General features: G+C 41.4%; 1 protein-coding gene across 3 annotated transcripts in view; it reads right to left on the reverse strand.

Moving 5' to 3' along the window:
- The window catches only part of LOC135554382 (forkhead box protein K2-like), a 34,260-nt gene that overhangs the window by 4,739 nt on the left and 6,341 nt on the right, over positions 1 to 23,180 (reverse strand). For all 3 annotated transcript variants that reach the window (XM_064986667.1, XM_064986666.1, XM_064986665.1), the window contains exons 2-5: positions 17,289 to 17,477; positions 11,244 to 11,394; positions 2,531 to 2,677; positions 989 to 1,182 (exon numbers count right to left, since the gene is read on the reverse strand). In XM_064986667.1, coding sequence (XP_064842739.1) covers positions 989 to 1,182; positions 2,531 to 2,677; positions 11,244 to 11,394; positions 17,289 to 17,477 — 681 coding nt within the window. The remainder of the gene's footprint in view (positions 1 to 988; positions 1,183 to 2,530; positions 2,678 to 11,243; positions 11,395 to 17,288; positions 17,478 to 23,180) is intronic.

The raw sequence follows: 23,180 nt of genomic DNA on the forward strand, positions 1-23,180 counted from the left end.
CTTAAAATCACATTTGAAGAACATTTTTGGGGTCTGGAAAAAAAATCATTTTAATTTGCATGCAATAGCACTTATATTGAGAAGTTTGCGAGAGATGACTGTGGTCTAGCAAAGTTTTTGCTGCTGCATGTCATGACAGAGTTTGCTAAATAAAATAAAAAGAGGCCACCCGATTGAGCAAACAATCATGATAGAACTCTGCCAGGTAAGCATGCTTTGCGGGTAACATTTAATTGAGAAGGTTTTGGGGAAAGTATTTTTGTCTCCTAGAGTTGGGCGGTATCCATACTTTCATATTGTCATACCATCTTGATCGCATTCAGGGATATACAGTATTACCGGCTTAGTACACAAGGCCGCACCAAAAAAACAAAAACAACTAATAAGAGAATGCTAACAAAATTTGCACAAGTAATGAAACATTTCCATGGAGGATGCCAACTAAATACGCTAAAGAGCGCAAACTAATATAAATTAATTGCAAAGACATACACAAATAACTTTATGAACTGGATTGCCTAGATAGGAGCTACTGAATGTCATTTTTGGCGAGTTTGGACATTTACAAGCAAGCTGACTGCAGGTATTTACTTAAAAAGTAACAAAACATTGAAAGAATATTGAAAAACTTAAAAGAAAGTCAATGGTATTGAAAAACCATGCCTTGGATGTTTCCAAATACCCCGGTATATGGTATGCCACCCAAGCCTACTGTCTACCCAGAAGACAGTTATCATTCTGTCTTACTGGCTACACAAAGTGAATGGAAGAGAAATGTGTGCACTACAGACATACAGGGGAACTATTGCTGGAAATTAATTGGCAGAGAGTTACATTTGGCATTTTTAGGCCAACTGGAACTAACTAGGGATGGGATAATGTCAATGTGGATAGATGGGCTGTGAGCGACCGGATGGAGACCCTTGCAGTAAAGCATGCAGCGAGCTCATCGAGTGATTGAAACCTGAGAGAGTGAGTAGGTCCATACCTGGAGGAGAGGGGTCCGAGGGGGGTCCTGAAGCAGGGCACACCCCGCGGCCTTCGTTTCCTGAAGGCCTGCTCCATGAGCTTGCCCTCTGAGGACGGGTCTATTCTCCAGAACGAGCCCTTGCCCGGTTCCTCCTGCGATCTGGCTACTTTAATAAAGTAGCGGTTCAGTGACAGATTGTGACGGATCGAGTTCTACAACAGAATACGCCGTCGTGTTAGTACGAACACACTGCAGCCAAGGCTGTTATTCACATCACAGTTCATCAATGGCACATGCTCAAAAACAACAAGGAAACAGATGGGATAAGCCATGTACCAGCCTTCAGTTTGAAGCAAAAGTGAATGTGTACTTTTACAAGGTTGCATATTAGTCAAAGCACATCTTAATATACAGTGCCCTCAGAAAGTATTCATACCCCTTTACTTATTCCACATTTTGTTGTGTTACAGCTTGAATTGAAAATGTATTTCAAAAGTCTCACTCATCTACACACAATATACCTGTTTTTAGAAATCTTTGCTAACCGACTGAAAATTAAATAGTAATCTAATTTACATAATTATTCACAAGTGAGTCAATACTTTGTAGAAACACCTTTGGCAGCAATTAGGAATGCAAGTCTTTCTGGGTACGTCTTCAAGAGCTTTCCACACCTGGATTGTGCAACACTTGCCCATTATTCTTTTCAAAATTCTTCAAGCTCTGTCAAAATTGGTTGTTGATCATTGCTAGACAACCATTTTCAGGTCTTGGCATAGATTTTCAAGCAGAGTTAAGTCAAAACTGTAACTCCGCCACATTCACGGTCTACTTGGTAAGCAACTCCAGTGAAGATTTGACCTTGTGTTTTAGATTACTGCTGCTGAAAGGTGAATTCATCTCCCAGGGTCGGAGAGAAACAGGTTTTCCTCTAGGACCCTCGACCTCAAAACCATTGTTCCTCTCTAATCAGGGACTGATTTAGACCTGGGACACCAGGTGTGTGCAATTCATTATCAGGTAGAACTGTAGACCAGCAGGCTCTGGACCTCATACGGTAAGAGTACCCCTGCTCTAGGATTATGCCTGTGTTTAGCTCCATTCCATTTATTCCCCAGTTCTAACAATTACAAGCATACCCATAACATAATGCAGCCACCACTATGCTTGAAAATATGGAGTGTGGTACTCAGTAATGTGTTGTATTGGATTTGCCCCAAACACTTTTTATTCAGGACAAAAAGTTCATTGCTTTGCCAAGTATTACTTTCGTGCCTAGTTGCAAACAGGATGCATGTTCAGGTATATTGTTTTATTCTGTACAGACTTATTTTCCCCTCTGTCAATTAGGTTAATATTGTGGATGTTGATCCATGTTGAAACAAGAAAATGTGGAGAATTTAATTTATTTATTTATTTTCAAATCGAGGGGCTATGCTCTGATTTTTCAAATAAAACCATGTGGTGGAATCCTAATGCTATTCAAAACAGGTTCAGATCTTTCCCTCACATGCACCATTTTCAATGAAATTATTTGTATTGAAAGACGCCATTTCTCACCTGCCAGCCTTTGTCTGCAGTCCTGTAGTAGGGGTAGTTTTTGGTGATGTGAGTATATATTCCGTTTAGCGTGAGCTGCTTGTCCTGTGCCATTGTAATGGCTTGGACTATCAGTTGTGCATATGAGTATGGCGGTTTGGAATCATCCTAAAGGGAAGAAGAAGAGGAAGGAAGAAAGGGTGTCATTTACTAGGTAGCATAGCACATATTGTGAGCAATGGCACTGGAGGGAATAGCAGCCTTTCACGGGCTCCTGGCCAATTGAACCATTTTGTGTTTTGGGTGTTGATCTTAACTTTTTTTGTACATAATGTTTACACCATCGTTTCCGATGACCGAAAAGAGCATATTGATTATCCCAGACCAGGCCCAAATCCCTGACACTGAGTAGGCGGCGCTACTGGCTAACGTGCACTGGACGAGCACTGTTTGAGACTATCCCATCAACGTGATCTGAAGAACTGTAATACCCTACGTTTCTCTGAGTCGTGGTGGAACAAGGAAAATATTAATCTAGCTGGTTTTTCCTTACATCGGCATGATAGAACGACAGCATTGGGGAAACTCAGGGGAGGGGGTGTGCGTCTCTTCGAGGTTCTGCTCACGTTAGAATACCTTATGATAAGCTGTACACCATACTATTTACCAAGAGAGTTATCATTATATTTTTCTACCACCATAAACCGATGCTGGCAATAAGACTGGACTCAATGAGCTGTATAAGCAAACAAGAAACCATAAGCAAACAAGAAAATGCTCACCCAGAGGTGACATTACTAGTGGCCGTGATTTTAATGCAGGAAACTGAAATACGTTTTACCTCATTTGTACCAGCATGTCACCTGTGCAACTAGAGGTGAAAAACTCTAGATCACCTTTACTCCAAACAGAAACGCATACACATCTCTCCATTTAGCAAATCTGACCATAACTCTATCCTCTCGATTCCTGCTTACAAGCAAAAACTCAAAAACAGGAAGTAGCAGTGACTCACACAAGTGACCAGAAGTGGTCCGGTGAAGCGGATGCTAAGCTACAGGGCTGTTTTGAAGGCACAGACTGGAATATGTGCCGGGATTCATCCAACGGCATCAGTCACTGGCTTCATTAATAAGTGCATCGACAACCTGCCGATGCACTCAAACGACATGCCCACAATGACCGTACGTACATATCCCAACCAGAAGCCATGGCTTACAGGCAACATCAGCACTGAGCTGAAGGTTAGAGTTGCTGCTTTCATGGAGCGGGACACAAACCCAAATGCTTGTAAGAAATTTCACTACACCCTCCGACGAACCATCAAACAAGCAAAGCGTCAATACAGAACTAAGATCAAATCCTACTATACCAGCTCTGACACACGTCGGATGTGGCAGGGCTTACAAACTATCACAGGTAACATAAGGAAACCCAGCCATGAGCTGCCCAGTGATATGAGCCGCCCAGTGATATGAGCCTACCAGACGAGCTAAATGCCTTCTATGCTCGCTTTGAGGCAAGATACACTGAACCATGCGTGAGAGCACCAGCTGTTCCAAATGACTGTGATCACACTCTCCATAGCCAATGTGAGTAAGACCATTAAACAGGTAAACATTCACAAGGCCAGACATATTACCAGGACATGTCCTCAGAGCACGAGCTGCCAAGCAGGAAAGGGTCTTCACTGATATTTTCAACCACTCCCTGTAATAGATACATGTTTCAAGCAGACCACAAGTCTGCCCTACCAAGCAAAAAGGCAGTAACTGCTCATTTGGTAAAAAATGAGTTAGTCATTTTTTGCTACATTAAATACATGCTTAATCATCCTGCCTCTATTGTATTGTGTTTGAGAAAATGGGGGTCATGTTAGCAGTAACTGCATAAAGTTACTGTGAAACCAACATAAATAAAAAAACATATTTCTCAGTTCCACGCTATGAGCAGTTACTGCCTTTTTGCTTGGTAGGGCAGCATAGTCCCTGTGCCCAAGAATACCAAGGTAACCTATCTAAATGACGATCTCCCCGTAGAACTCACATCTGTAGCCATCAAATGCTTTGAAATGCTGGTCATGACTCACATCAACAACATCATCTCAGAAACCCTGGACACACTCCAATCCACAGGACAAGGACAACCGTTCCCTCAACGTCTAAGACAAATGAGTTGATCATAGACTAGAGGAAACGTAGGGGTGAGCACAACCCCTTTGCTCACCCCCATTCACGTCGACAGGGCTGTGGTGGAGTGGATTGAGGGGTTCTAGTTAATCTGTATCCACATTAAAGGATCTATCATGGTCCAAACACACCAACAGTCGTGAAGAGGGCACGACAACGCCTCTTCCCCCTCAGGAGGCGGAAAGGATTTGGCATGGGCCCTCAGATCCTTTAAAAGTTCTACAGTTGCACCAGCGACAGCATCTTGACTCACGTGGGGCCTCGATACCAGGCGGTGTCAGAGGAAGGCCCAAAACATTGTTAAAGACAGCTACCCACCCAAGCCAGACTTGTTCACTTTGCTACTGCACAGAAAGCAGTACCAATGCACCAAGTCTGAAATCAACAGGACCCTGAACAGCTTCTACCCCCAAAACACAAGACATCTAAACAAGACTACTAAATAGCTAATCAAATGGCTACCAGGACTAGCTGCATTTACCCTTTTTTGCACTTAGTCAAACCTTTTTTTTGCACATCTGCTGCTGCCCATTATCTATCCTGTTGCCTAGTCACTTTATCTCTATCAGTATGTACATTACATAGCTACCTCAATTACCTCGTACCCTTGTACGACTCGGTACGGGTACTCCCTATATGTATAGCCATGCTATTTCTAATTCACTGGGTTTCTATTCTTTGTGTCTCTCAATTTTGTATATTATTTTTCATCTCATCTTTAACTCTGCATTGTTGGAAAATAATCCATAAGTAAGCATTTCACTGTTAGTCTATGAAGTATGTGACAAATTACATTTGATAACAACAAACCATGAGTTTGTTTTGTCATATGCATCAGTTAAAATGCCAAAACAGGCAGACACATTACTACCTTTCCTCTCCAATTAATTCAAGTGTGCACTTATTTAAAAAGGGCAATCTGCAGTTGCAGTACCCATTGATTCTTGAAGAATACATCTTATAAATGCCTTGAGCTTAGTACAAATGTCATATCCCATCCAAACTCGTTTAACTCCAATGTTTGTAAACAAAGTAGCGTTAACGTCAGACATGTTTTTTTCTTTTCTTAAACCAATAGAGATAAATCAGATCACATTCAAACTGTGTGATATAGTAGAGTTGTAGTTTCCTACAGGCCAATATTCTACATAGATTAGCGCAGTAATTAACCAACATGACCATAAACAATTTCGCGCCTACTTGTCCAGTCTGTGTGGGGCACACAGAGGGAAAGAAGAGACAGAAGACACGTGAGCAAGAGGCATAGGGAGCAGTTGCTTTGGGAGGTATCTCGACCAGAAAATACAGTGCCTTGCGAAAGTATTCGGCCCCCTTGAACTTTGCGACCTTTTGCCACATTTCAGGCTTCAAACATAAAGATATAAAACTGTATTTTTTTGTGAAGAATCAACAACAAGTGGGACACAATCATGAAGTGGAACGACATTTATTGGATATTTCAAACTTTTTTAACAAATCAAAAACTGAAAAATTGGGCGTGCAAAATTATTCAGTCCCTTAAGTTAATACTTTGTAGCGCCACCTTTTGCTGCGATTACAGCTGTAAGTCGCTTGGGGTATGTCTCTATCAGTTTTACACATCGAGAGACTGAAATGTTTTCCCATTCCTCCTTGCAAAACAGCTCGAGCTCAGTGAGGTTGGATGGAGAGCATTTGTGAACAGCAGTTTTCAGTTCTTTCCACAGATTCTCGATTGGATTCAGGTCTGGACTTTGACTTGGCCATTCTAACACCTGGATATGTTTATTTTTGAACCATTCCATTGTAGATTTTGCTTTATGTTTTGGATTATTGTCTTGTTGGAAGACAAATCTCTGTCCCAGTCTCAGGTCTTCTGCAGACTCCATCAGGTTCTCTTCCAGAATGGTCCTGTATTTGGCTCCATCCATCTTCCCATCAATTTTAACCATCTTCCCTGTCCCTGCTGAAGAAAAGCAGGTCCAAACCATGATGCTGTCACCACCATGTTTGACAGTGTGAATGGTGTGTTGTGGTTGATGAGCTGTGTTGCTTTTACGCCAAACATAACGTTTTGCATTGTTGCCAAAAAGTTCAATTTTGGTTTCATCTGACCAGAGCACCTTCTTCCACATGTTTGGTGTGTCTCCCAGGTGGCTTGTGGCAAACTTTAAACGACACGTTTTATGGATATCTTTAAGAAATGGCTTTCTTCTTGCCACTCTTCCATAAAGGCCAGATTTGTGCAATATACGACTGATTGTTGTCCTATGGACAGAGTCTCCCACCTCAGCTGTTGATCTCTGCAGTTCATCCAGAGTGATCATGGGCCTCTTAGCTGCATCTCTGATCAGTCTTCTCCTTGTATGAGCTGAAAGTTTAGAGGGACGGCCAGGTCTTGGTAGATTTGCAGTGGTCTGATACTCCTTCCATTTCAATATTATCGCTTGCACAGTGCTCCTTGGGATGTTTAAAGCTTGGGAAATCTTTTTGTATCCAAATCCGGCTTTAAACTTCTTCACAACAGTATCTCGGACCTGCCTGGTGTGTTCCTTGTTCTTCATGATGCTCTCTGCGCTTTTAACGGACCTCTGAGACTATCACAGTGCAGGTGCATTTATACGGAGACTTGATTACACACAAGTGGATTGTATTTATCATCATTAGTCATTTAGGTCAACATTGGATAATTCAGAGATCCTCACTGAACTTCTGGAGAGAGTTTGCTGCACGGAAAGTAAAGGGGCTGAATAATTTTGCACGCCCAATTTTTCAGTTTTTGATTTATTAAAAAAGTTTGAAATATCCAATAAATGTCGTTCCACTTCATGATTGTGTCCCACTTTGTTGATTCTTCACAAAAAAAATACAGTTTATATCTTTATGTTTGAAGCCTGAAATGTGGCAAAAGGTCGCAAAGTTCAAGGGGGCCGAATACTTTCGCAAGGCACTGTACATGATCTAAGTAATTGATAGTTGATACTGAGCAGTTGTAAAAGTATGCCTTATTTACTCAAGAACGATTAAAATACTGATTGTCAGACAGCAGCTCTATAGAGATGAGATGACTTGGAATTAAATAATAAAAAGTCAAATAAAAACAAAATGTAATATACCCAACAACTGAAATATTTAAAAATATTTCTAAAGTAAATAGTAATGCAAATAAATTATGGTTAATAAGTGCAGTCAGTCACTACCATCATGGGAATTTTGTTAAATGTTTTATTCTGTGTTGGTACATCATTCAATCCACATAATACAATTGTCCTTAAATGCAGTATGCGTTATGACAATCACGATTCTTCTTTAATAATAGAACCAAACCCACCCCAAAAAGCACTAATCAAAGAGCGAAGGAAACTTTCCATGGGAAGAGAAGCTAAATTCCCTAAATTCCTGGGCTTAAATTATTATTATTTTTTTTTAGCTTATAACAGTGAACCTTTTTGTGGGATACACACAAGGCAATTCTAGGTCTTGTGGCATATTTTGGTTAAACTATCACCAAGTCAATGGAGTTGCAACCCTCTGCATGCACAGTGTATTCTTCCATCACATGTACAGCTGATTCTCAAGATCTTGCACACTAATGAGACGCTATTGAATATATTTTATATGACATAAATTATTTTTTGTTAACTAGTAAATGGTAGCCTACAAAGTGTTTAAATCATTTGTAACTTGTTAACAATTTCTGCTAGTTAGTTTTTTCTACCATGTGGGTTTTAGCTTGCTTGAGCCTGCTAACTGAGGAGTGTTAAGTCACCTGTTTCCATGTACGTTTCATTTTAAAACATTTATCTTACAAAGGAGTTGTTTAATCTAAGTATTTATCTGTACATGGAATTGTATGTTTTTTTAAAACTAATTTATCCCCCGAATCTTTACAGGAAAATGCCACAGGCACCATCTGACGTGTGGGGACATTTCACTGCAGCTAATGTAGAAGGAAAAGCTGTGTACATTTGCCAAATCGGATGTGAAGAATGCACCAAAGCAGCAGAATCATCTGGCCAAGTTAATAAAATGTCCTTAGCAATCACAAGCAACCTCTGACAAAAGTCCCTCTACTACTATTTGAGATGAACACTATGAATCAGACACCTTATCACAACTCCTCCTGGAGTCAGATGTTTTTTTTACTCAATGGAGGAACATAGTCAGAGAAATGCTGATTATTTTCTTGCTCGAGCTGTGTATGCAACTGGTGCTAACAGGCCATGTGTAATGAAAGAGATTTCTGAATGTTTTTCACCCAGCATACACCCCTCCAACCAGACATGCTGTATCTACTCAATTGCTGGATGCAGAGATCAGAGTTCAAGTGAAGGTCAAGCAAATCATAGAGAAAGCAGACTATTGCAATCTCTGATGGGTGGTCGAATGTTTGTGGGCAAGGAATAATTAACTACATCTCCACCCCTCAACCAGTATTCTACAAGAGCACAGACACAAGGGACAACAAACACACCGGTCTCTACATTGCAGATGAGTTAAAGGCAGTCATCAATGACCTTGGACCACAGAAGGTATTTGCACTGGTGACAGACAATGCTGCAAACATGAAGGCTGTTTGGTCTAAAGTGGAGAGTCCTACCCTCACATCACACCCATTGGCTGTGCTGCTCATGCATTGAATCTGCTCCTCAAGGACATCATAGAACTGAAAACAATGGATACACACTACAAGAGCGCCAAGGAAATGGCTAGGTATGTGAAGGGTCATCAAGTTATGGAAGCAATCTACCTCACCAAGCTAAGTGAGAAGAATAAGAGCACCACATTGAAGCCTCCTGGCAACATCTGTTGGGGTTTTGTTGTCATCATGTTTGACATGTTTGTCTCCTGGAGGGGAAGGAGTCTTTCCAAGAATATATCACAGTCTGCCGACATAGACGGCCCCTTCAAGAGGACCCTCCTGGGTAATGTATTTTGGGAGAGAGTGTTAAGCAGCCTGAAACCTAAAACAGTAGCCACTGCACAGATTGAGGGAGACAATGGCATCCTGTCTGTCTGGTCAGACTCAGCTTTCAGATCTAAGGGAAGAAATCCATACTGCCCTGCCCACTTCACTGTTGCTCCAAGCTGCAGTTCTGAAATACATCAGAAACCGTGAAGACTTCTGCCTAAAGCACATACACACCACCGCATACATTGGACCACAAAAGTATGCTGGCAAGAGCATCCTGTCGGGGGCAGAGATCAACATCTCTACAGTGTCTCGCCAACTTGGCCTTGATGAGGGCAAGGTTATTTGCAGTCTGGTGAAGTAAACTTCCAAGCAAGGGCTTTGGCATAGAGATGCAATATGGCAGTCACGCCAACATATCTCATCAGTCCCGTGGTGGAAAGAACTTGGTGGATATGAGGCTCTTTTCACTGTTGCCTCCATCATCCTCCAAATTCCACCAACATCAGCCATCTTAGATCGCAACTGGTCTTTGTGTGTGTGTGTGTGTTCTTAAACAAAGCATGCAACAGGCTGACCAATACAAGGGTTGAAAAAAATTGGTGACCATCCAGGCAAATTTGAGGCTTTTTGAGCCTGACAACAAGCCATCCTCAACAAGGTTGGAAAGTGACAGTAAAGATGAGGCCTCAGAGTCTGATGGTCAAGAGGTGGACATGGAGGAGGTCCAGGGAGAAGACATGGAAGCATGAGAGGAAGACAACCAATGCTTTAGTTTCTAGACTATCATTTTACAGATGTATGTTGAAAAGCTTTTGGGAGATGCGATGGATCATTGGGGATCATTCAATATTCACATTCTTTTGTTGTTCAGTGAAATCATCCCATGTGAAGAGTCAACTTATTTAATTAAAGTTCAATTCATAATTCTCTCTATTGGAAGGATTTAACCATTTGCAATTATGTCTACTTATGATAAGGTAAATGGTTTGTGTTTCTGTCTCCATATGATATGGTAAATATATCCAAGGTAAAAAAAACATTTAAAAATGGTATTAATATTAATTTGCATAGATATCTGTTAATTACCATATGTTCCTGTTAATTCCCACAGAAAGTTTCCACCTCTGAATATTCCCCAAAATGTTCAACCCTACTCAGCACTAAAACAAAGTAAATGTAAACAACACTGTACACCCTCATGACATTAAAGCTATATTGATATCATGGTTTGTCAATTCTTCCATATATGAATTTGAGAGCGGTTACATTTCTCCAGCCCCATCCCTCAGCTTTTTACCAAAACAGTGGCGGGGATGACATTTTATGGTTTCAACTGCTGATTGCCATTAAATGAAAAATGGCAGTTTCACAGACACAGATGAATTTAAGCCTTAGACTAAAAGCATGTTCAATGGAGATTTTTTAAATTTATTTTACCTTTATTTTACTAGGCAAGTCAGTTAAGAACAAATTCTTATTTTCAATGACGGCCTAGGAACAGTGGGTTAACTGCTTGTTCAGGGGCAGAACGACAGATTTGTACCTTGTCAGCTCGGGGATTCGAACTTGCAACCTTTCGGTTACTAGTCCAACGCTCTAACCACTAGGCTACCCTGCCGCCCCAATGAGATGCTCTGTATGTGGTGCTCACCTTGGGGCTGTCCCCTCCTGAGGCCTCCTTGTCGTTCTCTGACTGGGAGTTGTCGTTTATGAGCTGTAGCTCTGCAGAGCTGACGATGCGTCCCATCCTGTAGCCGGACAAGCCCGCTCCCCTGGGACTGGAGGGGCACGAGTTGGCAGCACTGTGGGGAAGAAGAAGACCAGACCGTTTGTCATCATGCTGACTTGATGACTAACACAGTAGATATAAAATTATCTGACTAAGAATAATAATAACTTTTATGCTACAAACTAAACTGCCTAATTGATCTACTGAAATCAAGCAATGGTTTACAATTAGCCAAGCTATTCTGAGGAATAGGGGCCCCACGAAATTAAATATCTTGGCTCAGCTTATCTGTACCCTTTCTGAAGTAGCCTGCAGTCAGACTGGTACACACCACCTATGCAAATACTCACATTATCTAACTCATATTGAAAGGAGAGCAAAACCGTTTCATGAGGCATTGAGTTGAGAGTTAACACAGCAGAAAAAGCTTAAGGATTTGACATTAGCTGAAGCAAACATGAATAATCTGTAGATAAACACTGATGATTGGCTAGAATCAAATGAAAACAATATTTTTTCCATTCTTCAATGTATCTGGAGCAGTTCCATCATTGGTGCAACGCGCCATAGCTGATTGGCAGATGTGCTAATAGGAATTCATGGGTGATTCGCACTAGAGGTCGACCGATTAATCGTAATGGCAAATTAATTAGGGCCGATTTCAAGTGTTCATAACAATCATAACATAATCACTAGTTAACTACACATGGTTGATGATATTACTAGTTTAACTAGCTTGTCCTGCGTTGCATATAATCAATGCGGTTCCTGAAAGTGTCACTTCTCTTGCGTTCAGTGTGAGCAGAGTCAGGGTATATGCAGCCGTTTGGGCCATCTGGCTCGTTGCGAACTGTGTGAAGAACATTTCTTCCTAACAAAGATCGTAATTAATTTGCCAGAATTGTACATAATTATGACATAACATTGAAGATTGTGCAATGTAAGAGTAATATTTAGACTTAAGGTTGCCACCCACTCGATGAAATATTGAAGACTTAATATTCCCAGTTAAGACGTTTTAGGTTGTAGTTATTAGATTTGTTGTAGGTGACTCCTTATATGGCTGCTAAATTGGTAGCTTTTGAAAGAAAACACTGACTTTTCCAGAAGGAATCACCAGCTTTCATATGTTCTAGAACTTAAAACGTTAGATTTTTTTTTATTTTTACATGGCACATATTGCACTTTTACTTTCTTCTCCAACACTGTTTTTGCATTATTTAAACCAAATTGAACATGTTTCATTATTTATTTGAGACTAAATTGATTTCATTGAAATATTATTTTAAAAGTTAAAATAAAAAATCCCGGACCCGGGATGGGGAGTTTCATTAAGTATTGTTGAAATTGTCATTAAAACGTTATTTACACATATTGCACTTTTACTTTCTTCTCCAACACGGTTTTTGCATTATTTAAACCAAATTGAACATGTTTCATTATTTATTTGAGACTAAATTGATTTCATTGAAATATTATATTAAGTTAAAATAAAAAAAGTGTTAATTAAGTATTGTTGAAATTGTCACACACACACACACATAAATCGGTATCCTTCCCACAACGGTTTGGGTCTCACGGTGTGCCCCTTTCAGATGGTTAAGCATTGCAACTGTACTACCATTACTGTACTTCAATTTCATCTCGCAAAATGTGCATTTCCTTCTCATTCACTTCTCAAAATATTGCCATACGGGGCTTCAGTGCTGTTGCTTGCCTTTCTCTGCCATTTTTCCAACTGTTAACGATGATGACGCAGTGGACAGTTGACGCCAAGATAATTGACTCAGACTTGCACGTCAACTCCCCATTTCTGGAGAGTTAAGATTCAATTCCGCTAGGAATTTTGGAGTGGAGGAGCCTGATTACAACTGAGCACAATGAACAATATTTGAGATATTAAAGCTAGAATCCTTAAAATGTTCCAGGCGCTCCTAAACAAAATGTCCAGGTCGCACAGAAAAATATTTATGCGCATATGAGAGTAAAATGGTCGCACTGTAGAGCCCTAGATTAGTTACCATACTTCAGAGAACAAACACTTGCATCTTTCATAGCGAGCTAGCGAGGGGACGGACAGAGAGGGGAGGGGCATAGTATAGGCAGGTCGGCCCCGGCCACCAGGCAGAAAGAGGACAAAAACAGCTGAGAAGTTGAGCCTAGCACTTCAACACTCATAGATGTTGTGGATATTTACCCACTATGCAGTCTACTTTCTGCAGCTCAGTCATTTCGCAGAGTCAACCTTTACACAACTTTCCCCAGGTCTATATAGCCTATCGTCTAGTTTGGCAATAACACAAAATATGTTGTGTGATAACTGCAATGTGAATTTAAAAATGTTTCCTAACGTTAAGGATCCCAACTACATTTAAACGTTCACACCTGTAGAAGCCAGTGTTAATTTAGTCAACAATAACTAATCAACAACCTATTTTTCCTGTCTAAAACTACTACGATAATGAAATGCACTGGAAAAAACAACTATTACAAATTCATTTTTCATTTTAGTCTAAGAAAATGTGAAGAGGAAAATTCCAAGTCCATTAGTCTCACATTTCATTTGACATGAAGCTCCTTTTCAACTGTTTTGTCCAATCCTAAGCATGCATGTGTACTGAATATTTAATTCAATCCTTTCATTACATATTTGAGCTGCACGGACTGATTGAGTTGACCTGCCAGGCTCTCCCACACAGTTCCCTGGTGGTCACTTCAGTCACTCGTTCAATCTTTTGAACTGATGCGAAGCCAGGACAGTAGGCTTGTGTGGTATACAGATATTCATGTAGTCATACAGTCCTTCTCTAGTTCTAGGATTTATGGTATTACCAGCATAGCACACAAGAGGGCGCTACAAACAAAGTCAACTGGGCTGCTTACCAGAATGCTAACAAAAATGAGCAAACTAATTGCGAAATGCCAACGAGCAAAACAAACTAATTACAAAGACCAGCAAATACAGCTCATAAAGTTAAACAAAAGTAGCTACCAAATGTCATTTATCTGTATGGACATTTACAAGTGAAAGCAAACAAGAGAAATTGTGCAAATGAACAAAGTTGGGATGCTTGAGAAGCATGTGTACATGGACCAGATGGGAGAAAAAAACACTAGTAAAAAGCACAGGGGGGGAAATGGCAGCTGTACAGAATAGAGGTCGACAGATTAATCGGAATGGACAATTATTTAGGGCCGATTTCAAGTTTACAACAATCGGAAATTGGTATTTATGGGCACCGATTTGGAAGATGTTTTTTATTTTACACCTTTATTTAATCTTTATTTAACTAGGCAAGTAAGTTAAGAACACATTCTTATTTTCAATGACTGCCTAGGAACGGTGGTAGGTGAGAATTGTCTGTTAATTGAACGATTAGAATATTCCGCCATGAAACAAAAAAATTGTATGGAATTGATTGGAATGTATGAAATCATAATCAATAAATGTGTAGTCCTAGTCAGAATTCAGGTGAAACAATATGCCTTTATCGTATTCTAAACAGACTGTCTTAGCTTGGTCACCATCTCTGTCAGCTGGGAAGTGAGACAGACAGTGTGTATGTAGCAGGACATGTGTGTGCATATGTTTGTGTGTATGTGTGTGCGTGAGAAGTCAGTATAAAATGAATTGATTTGTATTCTTGACTTCAGAACATTCCCGTGAATAAACATTTAACTTTAGTAGACTGGGCCTGTCTGTTTTCGTTTCTCTCAGTATCTTACAGATCCTGATATAACAGACTATGGGTGACATAATTGAATTGGTAAATGAACAGGAATATAGAATTCTCCTGACAGTTAACAGCCTCGATCAGGGGCAGAACGACAGATTTTCACCTTGTCAGCTCGGGGGATCCAATCTTGCAACATTACAGTTAACTAGTCCAACACTATAACGACCTGCCTCTCCCTCGTTGCACTCCACAAGGAGACTGCCTGTTATGCGAATGCAGTAAGCCAAGGTAAGTTGCTAGCTAGCATTAAACTAATCTTATAAAAACAATCAATCATAATCACTAGTTAACTACACATGGTTGATGATATTACTAGATATTATCTAGCGTGTCCTGCGTTGCATATAATCTGACTGAGAATACAAGCATAAAAGTATCTAAGTATCTGACTGATCGGTGGTAGGCAGATGCAGGCTCGTAAACATTCATTCAAACAGCACTTTCTTTGCATTTTGCCAGCAGCTCTTTGTTGTGCGTCAAGCATTGCGCTGTTTATGACTTCAAGCCTATCAACTCCCGAGATGGGGCTGGTGTAACCGAAGTGAAATGGCTAGCTAGTTAGCGCGCGCTAATAGTGTTTCAAACGTCACTCACTCTGAGCCTTCTAGTAGTTCTTCCCCTTGCTCTGCATGGGTAACGCTGCTTCGAGGGTGGCTGTTGTCGTTGTGTTCCTGGTTTGAGCCAGGGAGGAGTGAGGAGAGGGACGGAAGCTATACTGTTACACTGGCAATACTATAGTGCCTATAAGAACATCCAATAGTCAAAGGTTAATGAAATATAAATGGTATAGAGGGAAATAGTCCTATAATTCCTACAACCTAAAACTTCTTACCTGGGAATATTGAAGACTCATGTTAAAAGGAACCACCAGCTTTCATATGTTCTCATGTTCTGAGCAAGGAACTTAAACTTAGCTTTCTTACATGGCACAAATTGCACTTTTACTTTCTTCTCAAACACTTTGTTTTTGCATTATTTAAACCAAATTGAACAGGTTTCATTATTTATTTGAGGCTAAATTGATTTTATTGATGTATTATATTAAGTTAAAATAAGTGTTAATTCAGTATTGTTGTAGTTGTCATTATTACAAATAAAATAAAGAAATAATAAAAAAGTTTTAAATTGGCCGATTAATCAGTATCGGCTTTTTTGGTCCTCCAATAATCGGTATCATAACCAGTCGACATCTAGTACAGAACTAATCTAGCACTCTGACTTCTGGCAGAAAGTCAATATAAGATATCTGATGGCTTCGTCACCTCATGTGCGCCGCACAACAGAGACTCGCCGATCGATATAGAATGCTGTAGACTCACCACATGGCTTTCTCCAATTGTGCTACTTACAAACAAACACATGACTGGCTCAACTATTCTGGGGAACTACGGTAAGCTACATCACATAAAATAATGTGACAGGTGAAATGAAGAATGCGATATGCTTTATCTCGTAATGTATTGCACAAGTTGACTACAGGTATTAACATAAAGAGTAGCTATAAATATTCAAATTCACTGAAATTTCAAAGAAATAGTTGACGGTTTTGAAAAATCCTCCCGTGGCTTCTTCCAAATATCCCGTTATACAGTATACCACCCAGGCCTACAGGGCTCTTGACTTGGAACTAACCTTTGCTATGGAAAAAACAAATGCTATTTGTTGAATATTAGTAGTACAGTAATTCTCCGGGCATTTTTGTAAAGCTCAATTTCCCCCCTTTTCAAGGAATGTGCACATGATGGAAGTTAGAGGTAGCCTAAATATTCCTAATGTAAAATTATTTTTTATTTATTTTTTCCCCAACCGGGAAAAAAAATGCACTTACGTGACATAAACGGCTGTGACTTAAACTACATAAACTGCCCAGAGTTTTAGTCGACTAATAATAACTAACAAAGGATGAAATTATTAAAATGTGACAGAATAAAAAGGTATTAAAACTAAAACAGCTGTCAAAATTAACATTGCTAGAAGCCATGTATTTTTCAGACAACACGCACACAGCAGCTAAGTGAAGACTGCCACAGGCTGCACACAGATAGGCAACAAGTACAGACAATAAAGCTGTGTTGGACAGATTGTGTAGGTTAGGAGGTGACCTAAACTGCAACCTGAGCCTGGTTCACAGTTTCCCCTAGAGTTCAATAAACAAAGCATTAGCCACCAGGCCAGTATGATAATAAGTAATCTCAAGGTTAACTGAGGCCCAGGCCTACTGTTACTGTACCTGATGGTGCCGGTGGGTGAGGGCAGGGGGCTTATGAGGTGGGCGATGTTGTCTGGAATGTTTATGGTGAGTGGAGAAATGTGGACTGGTTTTACTGGAGACTCAGGCGCCTCACGCTTCTCCCTCTTTCCACTGGACAGGGCTGTGAATGTGATCTTGATGTTTGTGCTGGGAAACCTGAAAATGCACCTGCAGAGAAAAAGAGACAAAAGTTCAAATTCACCTACCACACAATGTAATGCAACCTTCCAGTCTGTGGCCTCTGAGCAGCCACACACTACATGTTAATGTTCTTAAAAATGTATGTAAACTGTAAAAAGTATTTTGTATGTAATGTCTTTTTCGTTATACACTACATTATATGGACACCTGCTCATCAAACATTTTATTCCAAAATCATGGACATTAATATGGAGCTGGGTCCCCTTTTGCTGCTTTAACAGCCTCCACTCTTCTGGAAAGGCTTTCCACTAGATGTTGGAACATTGTTGCGGGGACTTCTTCCATTCAGCCACAAGAGCATTTGTGAGGTTGGGCACTGATGTTGGGTGATTAGGTCTGGCTCGCAGTCGGCGTTCCAATTCATCCCAAAGGTGTTTGATGGGGTTGAGGTCAAGGTTCTGTAAAGACTTGTCAAGTTCTTCCACATCGATCGACAAATAATTTCTATATGGACCTTGCATTGTCATGCTGAAACAGGAAAAGGTCCTTCCCCAAACTATTGCCACAAAGATGGAAGCACAGAAGTCTAGAATGTCATTGTATGCTGTGACGTTAAGATCTCCCGTTACTGGAACTAAGGGGCCTAGACCGAACCATGAAAAACAGCCCAAGACCATTATTCCTCCACCAAAGTTTAAAGTTGGCACTCTATACATTGGGGCAGGTAGTGTTCTCCTGGCATCAACCAAACCCAGATTTGTCCGTCGGACTGCCAGATGGTGAAGTGTGATTCATCACTCCAGAGAACGAGTTTCCACTGCTCCAGAGTACAATGGTGGCGAGCTTCACACCACTCCAGCTGACACTTGGCATTGCGCATGGTGATCTTAGGCTTGTGTAAGGCTGCTCAGTCATGGAAACACATTTTATGAAGCTCCTGACAAACGGTTCTTGTGCTGACGTTGCTTCCAGAGGCTCAGGCTAAATATAGGCTGTGGTAGCCTAATCAAACACACATTTTCATTGTGGGGTAACCAACAAGCAGTGTGAATGCCTAGAATGGAGATGTCCATATACAATCAGTGCAGGATCAGGCTCCATCACCTCATCCCAGAGAGAGATGGAGGCCCAGATTGTTATGCCAGCCCTGCTTCCTTTTGGTCCGGATGCCAGGTGCTGCAGCACTTGTTGCCAAGCCCCAACAGAGCTGGCATAGAGCACATTCAGAGAGGACAGTGTCCCTGACACCCAAGTCTCAAATTAGCATTGCTACTCAGAGGGTGAAAAACTGCTGGGAACCAGCCTTGTGAAGCCAGACACTTCAATTATGCATATGCACTCCAACACCCTTTCAGGACCAATGTAACACCCCTGTCAACAAAGAGCATGGGAAACTAAATTACTTGATGAAATAGGGGGATGTTGATGACCTCATTATGCAGACCACACATAGCTAGTGTCTAGTGGGAAAACATGTTTTGTCAAAACTAGTTACCAGCAAACTCAGGGATGCAAACTTGTGAGGGCCCAAAAAGGTGACCATTTTTTTTTGGCACTGAAACATGCAAAACATCCTTGCTAGGGAGAAATGCATGTTTTAACTAATTAAACAAAGAAAATGATCTGTAACAGTGTAAAATAAAGTGGTTAATGTGAACCGAACTCAAAGCAGAAAAATGTAAAGAAAGAAATCCAATGTTATTTGTTGCCTAGACTTCACTGCAAATGACACTCAATTTGAGAAAAAAAACAATACACTAATATTGCAGTTAACCATGACAGCCTTTATAATAGGATGCTTGTGACCACACACACACATACATATTGCACAATGGAAAAATACATTTTAAAGTAGAAATAGAATGAAACAGGCATTCTGTTTTTGCTCTATTATAGTGGTCACCAAGTTAAATTATAATCCCCCTCACATGTGTTACTGTCAAGTTCAACACAACAAAAACAATCTTTGGGCCACACTGCACATTATTACATTGTACACGTTCTGCCTGTGGGACATCTGTTCTACAATGTGCCAGCAAAAGTGAGAAAGAGGGAAAGTGTGTGGTGTTCCTTTTACTTCTATAGTGGCAGCCAGCTTCAGCCAGGCCCAGCTCCACACCCTGAATGTACTTGTTTAAAAAGCAACGCCTCATTTTCACCCAATTCTCTCATTCTGAAAATTAACCACATACTGTAGAGGGAAAACAATAGTTAACAGATAGTGGTTAGTTCTTTAGCTAGTTAACATTTCACACAGATTGCCAGGGTCCAGTAAGCAACTAACCCGTTATATCTTAAGGAACGGCAAGGAGTCGTACACCAGTTAATGCTATAGAGAATTGGTTAGGTTACTAACGTTAGCTCATTTGATATTGTAAGGTTAGCTGGCTACTTTATTAGCAAGCTAATTTCCACACCATAAGCTCAATAATTTGATCAGTTGGCTAATGTCACTCAACATTTCTCTGGCTAGCTAACTGAGAATTAACAATGCTAATACTTGTTCCACCACACTTTCTCCCTCAACACAAACTTTCCAAATGCCATTAGTTTTTCGGTTACAGCTCATTAAGTACACTTCATCACGCCCTTCTCCAAGGTCGGGCTTCTCATCTAACGTTAACTCTTCGTTATCGTTCAGGGGATGCACTGCTGTAACTGGCAAGCTGCCTTTCCAGAGCACTCGCTGATGCAAACACCAATTATCCCGGAGCTAGCCAGTTGAAGAGTTCCATCAGCCACTCCTGGGCTACAATCACCGATCCAGACCCGTTTTACTGCCGATGCGGAGCCCCACCGGGCCTTCATGACTGGAATTCCGACATTATCTGCCCGAGGGAGTTATTCAACTGGCCCCTCCATCGCGACATAACCTGAACGCCCATCTGCTAACTGCGGCCCACTAATCGTAAGTTGTCTTGAACATATCGGCTGTTATCTTCTTGGGCCACTATAACTACAACTATATTGACAATTGGATTGGTCCCATCTAACACACGGAACCCACTAATCTACCAACAGAAATGCACGGGGTGGCTAAAAAATGACCATCTTCTGCTAGCTTGCTACCCATGGCTCGGCTAGCTGTCTGAATCACCGTGACCCCAACCAACCTTACTACTCACTGGGCCCTTATGATCACTCGGCAAAGCATGTCTCTCCTTAATGTCAATATGCCTTGTCCATTGCTGTTCTGGTTAGTGTTTATTGGCTTATTTCACTGTAGAGCCTCTAGCCCTGCTCATTATACCTTATCCAACTCTTCAGGTCCACCACCCACACATGCGATGACATCCCCTGGTTTCAATTATGTTTCTAGAGACAATATTTCTTCCATCATCACTCAATGCCTAGGTTTACCTCCACTGTATTCACATCCTACCATACCTTTGTCTGTACATTACACTTTGAATCCATTTTATCGACCCCAGAAACCTGCTACTTTTACTCTCTGTTCCGGACGTCCTAGACGACCAATTCTCATGGCTTTTAGCCGTACCCGTATTCTACTCCTCTGCCGATGTAGAGATGAATCAAGGCCAATGCAGTGCCGAGCTCCACTCCTATTCCCCAGGCGCGCTCTTTTGATGACTGATGTAACCGTAAAAGCCTTGGTTTCATGCATGTTAACATTAGAAGCCTCCTCCCTAAGTTTGTTTTATTCACCGCTTTAGCACACTCTGCCAACCCAGATGTCTTAGCCGTGTCTGAATCCTGGCTTAGGAAGGCCACCAATAATTCTGAAATCTCCATCCCTAACGACAACATTTTCAGACAAGATAGAACAGCCAAAGGGGGCGGTGTTGCAATCTACTGCAGAGAGCCTGCAGAGTTATGTCCTACTATCCAGGTCTGCACCCAAACAATTTGAACTTCTATTTTTAAAAATCCACTTCTCTAAAAACAAGTCTCTCACCTGCTATAGACCACCCTTTGCCCCCAGCTGTACTCTGGATCCCATATGTGAACTGATTGCCCCCCATCTATCTTCAGAGCTCGTGCTGCTAGGTGACCTAAACTGTGACATGCTTAACACCCCGGCCATCCTACAATCTAAGATTGATGCCCTCAATCGCACACAAATTATCAATGAACCTACCAGGTACAACCCCAATGCCGTAAACACGGGCACCCTCATAGTTATCATCCTAACCAACTTGCCCTCTAAACAAACCTGTGCTGTTTTCAACCAAGATCTCAGCGATCACTGTTCAATGCCTGCATCCGTAATGGGTCCGCGGTCAAACGACCTCCACTCATCACAATCAAACGCTCCCTGAAACACTTCAGCGAGCAGGCCTTTCTAATCGACCTGGCCGGGGTATCCTGGATGGATATTGATCTCATCCCGTCAGTAGAGGATGACTGGTTATTTAAAAAAAATCCCTTCCTCACCATCTTAAATAAACATGCCCCATTTAAGGAATTTAGAACCAGGAACAGATATGGCCCTTGGTTCTCTCCAGACCTGATTGCCCTTAACCAACACAAAAACATCCTGTGGCGTTCTGCATTAGCATCGAACAGCACCCATGAAATGAAACTTTTTAGGGAAGCTAGGAACCAATATACACAGGCAGTTAGAAAAGCCAAGGCTAGATTTTTCAAGCAGAAATTTGCTTCCTGCAACAAACTCAAAAAAGTTCTGGGACATTGCAAAGTCCATGGAGAATAAGAGCACCTCCTCCCAGCTGTCCACTGCACTGAGGATAGGAAACTGTCACCACTGATAAATCCACTATAATTGAGAATTTCAATAAGCATTTTTCTATGGCTGGCCATGCATTCCACCTGGCCACCCCTACCCTGGTCAACAGCAATGCACCCCCCAAAGCAACTCGCCCAAGCCTTTCCCATTTCTCTTTCTCCCAAATCCAGTCAGCTGATGTTCTGAAAGAGCGGCAAAATCTGGACCCCCACAAATCAGCCGGGCTAGACAATCTGGACCCGCTCTTTCTAAAATTATCTGCCGAAAATGTTGCAACCCCTATTACTAGCCTGTTCAACCTCTCTTTTGTGTCATCTGAGATTCGCAAAGATTGGAAAGCAGCTGTGGTCATCCCCCTCTTCAAAAGGGGGGAAGACACTCTTAACCCAAACTGCTACAGACCTATATCTATCCTACCCTTCCTTTCTAAGGTCTTCAAAAGCCAAGTCAACAAACAGATCACCGACCATTTCGAATCCCACCGTACCTTCTCCGCTATGCAATTTGGTTTCAGAGCTGGTCATGGGTGCACCTCAGCCACGCTCAAGGTCCTAAACGATATCTTAACCGCCATCGATAAAAAACAATACTGCGCAGCCGTATTCATTGACCTGGCCAAGGCTTTCGACTCTGTCAATCACCATATTCTTATCGGCAGACTCGACAGCCTTGGTTTCTCAAATGATTGCCTCACCTGGTTCACCAACTACTTCTCAGACAGAGTTCAGTGTGTCAAATCGGAGGGCCTGTTGTCCGGGCCTCTGGCCGTCTCTATGGGCGTGCCACAGGGTTCAATTCTCGGCCCGACTCTTTTCTCTGAAAATATCAATGATGTCGCTCTTGCTGCTGGTAGGTCTCTATTCCACCTCTACGCAGACGACACCATTCTGTATACTTCTGGCCCTTCTTTGGAAACTGTTAACAACCCTCCAGACACGCTTCAATGCAATACAACTCTCCTTCCGTGGCCTCCAACTACTCTTAAATACAAGTAAAACTAAATGCATGCTCTTCAACCGATC

The sequence above is a fragment of the Oncorhynchus masou genome, chromosome 14, assembly GCF_036934945.1.
Source record: "Oncorhynchus masou masou isolate Uvic2021 chromosome 14, UVic_Omas_1.1, whole genome shotgun sequence".
In the NCBI taxonomy this organism is placed as follows: domain Eukaryota; kingdom Metazoa; phylum Chordata; class Actinopteri; order Salmoniformes; family Salmonidae; genus Oncorhynchus; species Oncorhynchus masou.